General features: G+C 41.3%; 1 protein-coding gene across 1 annotated transcript; it reads left to right on the top strand.

The window, feature by feature from the left end:
• The first annotated feature begins 768 nt into the window (after positions 1 to 768).
• Positions 769 to 2,505, top strand: LOC149560863 (cytochrome P450 78A4-like). Its single transcript, XM_089823681.1, has 2 exons — positions 769 to 1,788; positions 1,867 to 2,505. The coding sequence occupies exons 1-2, from the start codon at positions 769 to 771 to the stop codon at positions 2,503 to 2,505; spliced, it is 1,659 nt and encodes a 552-aa protein (XP_089679807.1).
• The last annotated feature ends 2,212 nt before the right edge of the window (positions 2,506 to 4,717 follow it).

Genomic DNA, 4,717 nt, shown 5'->3' with positions numbered 1-4,717 from the left:
AAATGAATTATTGATAAAAACTAAATAGTAAATGAAGAACAAAGGTGAAAATATTAAAACAAAATAAAAAATTTAATAATAACAATGAAAATGCAAAATTCTATAATTGATAACACTATTTCGAAGAACATGAAACAATACCAAGTATAACGTACATTTACTAAATATGCTAAGATCCCAAATTTTAAACCTCAAGCCTAGCCTAATGTCAACTCTCCCACTCTTGAACAAGTACAATCAACCGTAAGGTTCTGTACGATGGCTCTTTGGGAATAAAACCATCATCAATCTCGATGCATTTGCCTTGAATAGAAAATTGAATATGGAGCTCCAAATGGTTCCTGTGAACAAATAGGAATGGGCGTCAGTATCGGAAAGGGAAATTCGAAGAGAATAGGAAAAAGCTCCGTTCTGTTAGCTAGTGATTTCTTTCCTGTATTCACCCTAATAGCAGTGTAGCCCAGCTGGCTTCTTCTCCGGACGAACGAAATTTAAAACCGCCATGTTCCTCTCTAATTCCCGTGTGTTGGTAATATGTTTATTGGTTGTTGGAAATGCAGAAATTTCAAAAGCGAAAAATGGACGGTTGTGCTCCGCCATAGGAAACAGAGCTCTCCAGTTTTTTCTCTCCTCCTTCATTAGGCTTGGGGTTGGGAACTCTATAAAATGGCCCCAATCTAAGTCTCATTCACATCCACATAGAGCTTGTCACTGTTAAGGTCTCGCTAGTCCTCTGCATTTGTCATTGTCATTTCATCCTTTCGTGCAATGGAGAGTGGGAGTGGGAGCTCTGGAGGAGGAAGTTGGTGGCTCTATTATGCCATTCCTGTATTGGCCAAGGACGGGCGTGGGTACATGCTGCACAATGCTGATGACACGATCTTCTCTGCATGGCCACTGTACGCCGCAATTCTGCTGGTGGCCTCCTGCGCCGTTGTGGTTGCATGGATGAGCCCCGGAGGATGTGCATGGGCGGTGGCCAGAAAGAAGGGCGGCGCCGCCATTCCTGGGCCCAGGGGATTCCCCATCATAGGAAGCCTTATCGATATGAGCCGTGGCCTTGCCCATCGCAGGCTCGCTCAGCTGGCTCGCATCCATGGTGCCAAGAGACTCATGGCCTTCAGCTTAGGTTCCACTCCCGCCGTCATCACATCTGATCCCGAGGTGGCTCGAGAGTTGCTCAGCTCTGTCAATTTCTCGGACAGGCCGCTCAAGCAATCCGCCCAGCAGCTCATGTTCGGTCGAGCGATCGGCTTTGCTCCAAACGGTGAGTACTGGAGAATGCTCCGCCGGATTTCCGCCACCCATCTCTTCGCTCCCCGGAGGATCGCCGCCCACGAGCCCGGACGCCAAGCCGATTCCCTGGTCATGCTGAGCAACATTCACGACGAGTATGTTTCCGGCGGCGTTGTGCGGCTGCGCCGCCATTTGCAAGGTGCGGCGCTGAACAACATCATGGGCAGCGTTTTCGGGCGGAGGTTTGATATCTGCGGTGAGAGCGAGGAAGTGAAGAATCTGAGAGAGATGGTGGAGGAGGGATTCGAGCTTCTCGGGGCCTTCAACTGGGCCGACCATCTTCCCTGGCTCAGATTTCTCGATCCCCTCCGCATCCACTCCCGTTGCCAAACCCTCGTCCCACGCGTGAGAGGCTTCGTGAAGAACATCATCGAGGAGCACCGACTGAAAGATAAGGATCACGACACCGCCGACGCCGATTTTGTGGATGTTCTCTTGTCTCTGAATGGAGAGGACAAGCTGGACGACGAAGACATGATCTCTGTTCTCTGGGTATGATCGCATCTCGTCATTCTTGAATCCCGTTCCATGTTCTTCTTTCCTGACATTAATCGTCGCATGTTGTCGCAGGAGATGATATTTAGAGGCACTGACACCACGGCGCTGCTGACGGAGTGGACAATGGCGGAGATGGTACTGAACCCGGGAGCTCAGAGGAAGGTGCAGGAGGAACTCGACATTGTGGTGGGAAAGAGCAGGAGCGTGAGGGACTCGGACATATGCAAACTGCCATATCTGCAGGCGGTGGTGAAGGAGACGCTGAGAATGCACCCGCCCGGGCCACTCCTTTCATGGGCCAGACTCTCCACTCGGGACACCAATCTGGGAGATCATGGCAAGTTGTGCGTGCCGGCGGGTACCACGGCCATGGTGAACATGTGGTCGATAACACACGACCCCCTCATCTGGGATTCCCCCGACCAGTTCCGACCAGAGAGGTTTGTGGAGACCGAGGGAGGTGAGAATGTGGACGTGAGGGGGAGCGATCTGAGGCTTGCACCGTTTGGGGCGGGCCGTCGGGTCTGCCCTGGAAAGGCTCTGGGTCTTTCCACCGTCCACCTCTGGGTGGCCAAATTGATGCACCATTTCCACTGGGCTCAACACGAGCAGCACCCCGTGGACCTGTCCGAGGTGCTCAAGCTGTCCTGCGAGATGCTGCACCCACTTCACGCCGTTCCTCTCCATAGGGTTGATCTCAAACAACTCTGAGGAGGAATCACTAGGGTACCCCTCGTTTTTCTTTCTTTTCGTGTTCGAGGTGGCGTCTTCCGGTTATTTGTCGTGTTTTTCTTTTCCTTTACAAGTCTGATGGTTTTGTGAACTCTCGAGACTGTGCAACTGTCTCGGCTCTGAGAGATTCAACTTTGTAGACATTACTTAAGTCTGGTTATGTTTTCCCGTTGCGATAGCCAGTAGCACTTTTGCGGAGGATCATAATTATATCTATCTAGTGGAGTTGTTCAATGCTCCCACTGCTCCTATGTAGCCAACTTTATTAATAATAATAATAATAATAGTGCGAGTTTAGGCATAATTCTTCCTTGTTTTCTTCTGATTCGCTCGTTCTGCAGCGAATTTCGTCTATTCTTTCATGTTAGATCAATCATGCTCGTTCTCTTCAGTGTAGTTCAATCTGTAGATAATTGCAAAGATCAAATGATTTCATCCTCAAGCTTCTGTTCTGAATGGCTGCTCTCTGTAATTACAGTGCTTTGCTAATCTATTTCCGCCATGAACAAATTCCTTTTGCTCTCTATGAGTGCAACTATCACTCATATCTCCCGCTGCTCCTATGTGGCCAACTTTATTATGCTTTATTAATATTAATAGCCTAAGCTTGGGCAAATCTCCTCGCTTGTTTTCTCCTGACTGGCTCCAGTTAACCTCCTTTTCTTCTTAGTAGCTCGGTTTGCAGAGATTTGCAAAGATCAAATGATTTCATGCTATGTTCCGTGCACAAGCCTCTGTTTGTATTCATAGTGTTTTGTTATCTTCTTCTAGTTTTTCCCGTGCCTGAGGAAATTTCAGCTGAGCAATTGAATTTGCTCCGTCATTTGCCTCTTCAGAAGTTCTATGGTTTTATTTGAACATCTGTTTTTAGGGTTTGATTTATTCAATGTTATAGAACATTTAAAACTAATGTACATTAATAAAGTAATTGAAATATTTAACAAATGAAGTTTCCTTTCCCTCGGTTGAAATATTATGGTATGTTAAAAAATATTATTTGTAAATACAACTATTGATAGATTACAAATAATTTATAATACGAAAATAGTAATATTTTCATAGTAATAATATAAAATAATATTTCTTATAAAAAACCAGTCTTGTTTTACATTCAAAATTTTTTTAAGAATGATTAATTCTAAGAGATAGAAAATAAAAATTTAAATCATTGGTTAAAGTATGAAATTCAGAAAGTATCACAATATATGGACAAGCACTAATAATAAGTAGAATAATTTGTAAATTTGCTATCTTTTATCCTATAAAATGTTAAAATTTAAGTTTAAAAACTAATATACATCAAATCTAAAGCTCATATTTGTTTTGCAATGTGCAAGAGCGTTTTAGTGATCTAAATAGTTAGCATGTTTCTAAAGATTTTGTCAGCGTGTTTTTAAAGTTTTTCTTAACAGATATTCTTAATGTTTTTATTTTTCCCGTAAATATATTTTCCAAGTGCATACTTTTTAAAGCATGAATGAGTAAATGAGGAGACTTTGGTAACATTTATAAACTAAATGAAGAGACACTGTTTATTTTAAAAACTAATGTACATTAAATCTATAGGTCATATTTTTTTTACAATATGCAAGTGTGTTTTACTTATCTAAATAGTTAGCATGTTTTTAAAGATTTAGTTAGCGTGGTTTTTTAAAAAAAATTAACACAAATTTTTCATGTTTTTATTTTTCCAGTAAATATATTTTCCAAGTGCATACTTTCTAAAGCATGAATGAGTAAATGAAGAGACTATGGTAACATCCATAAACTAAATGAAGAGACACTGTTTAGTTTATAGGTGCATTTTTATTATTATTAATTTTGAATCATTTTATGATATTTTTAATTATGTTTATTGATTATTAAAAAATGTTCACTTTGATATTTCAATATGTTCCAAACTTATTCTTTCACAATGTATAGGGCATTTGAGAAGTTCTTTCACATTTATTATGCATTCCTCAATGGTCAATCAAAGTTTTCTATGAAGAATAACTTTCATTAAGAAATGGTTTATACAAACTAGGAATATAATATATTCTTTATATTTTATCATACATTCTTTAGGTATTATGTACCTATAGATGAGGAAACATTTCAATTATGTTACATATTTTTTGTATTTTTATTGCTCGGTATGCAAAGAATGAAGTTGAGTTATTGATTCCATGTGAGGGAAAATAAGTAGAAT

The sequence above is a fragment of the Cupressus sempervirens genome, chromosome 4, assembly GCF_028749045.1.
Source record: "Cupressus sempervirens isolate cs-2001-9-10 chromosome 4, ASM2874904v1, whole genome shotgun sequence".
NCBI lineage: Eukaryota > Viridiplantae > Streptophyta > Pinopsida > Cupressales > Cupressaceae > Cupressus > Cupressus sempervirens.
This window is presented reverse-complemented; position numbering and strand designations above follow the sequence as displayed.

What these genes read in the sequence shown, in the direction of transcription:
- LOC149560863 (XM_089823681.1), top strand. Translation starts at nt 769, where the DNA reads ATGGAGAGTGGGAGTGGGAGCTCTGGAGGAGGAAGTTGGTGGCTCTAT. An exon ending in ACATGATCTCTGTTCTCTGG is followed by an intron (nt 1,789 to 1,866) that starts GTATGATCGCAT and finishes ATGTTGTCGCAG; the next exon opens with GAGATGATATTTAGAGGCAC.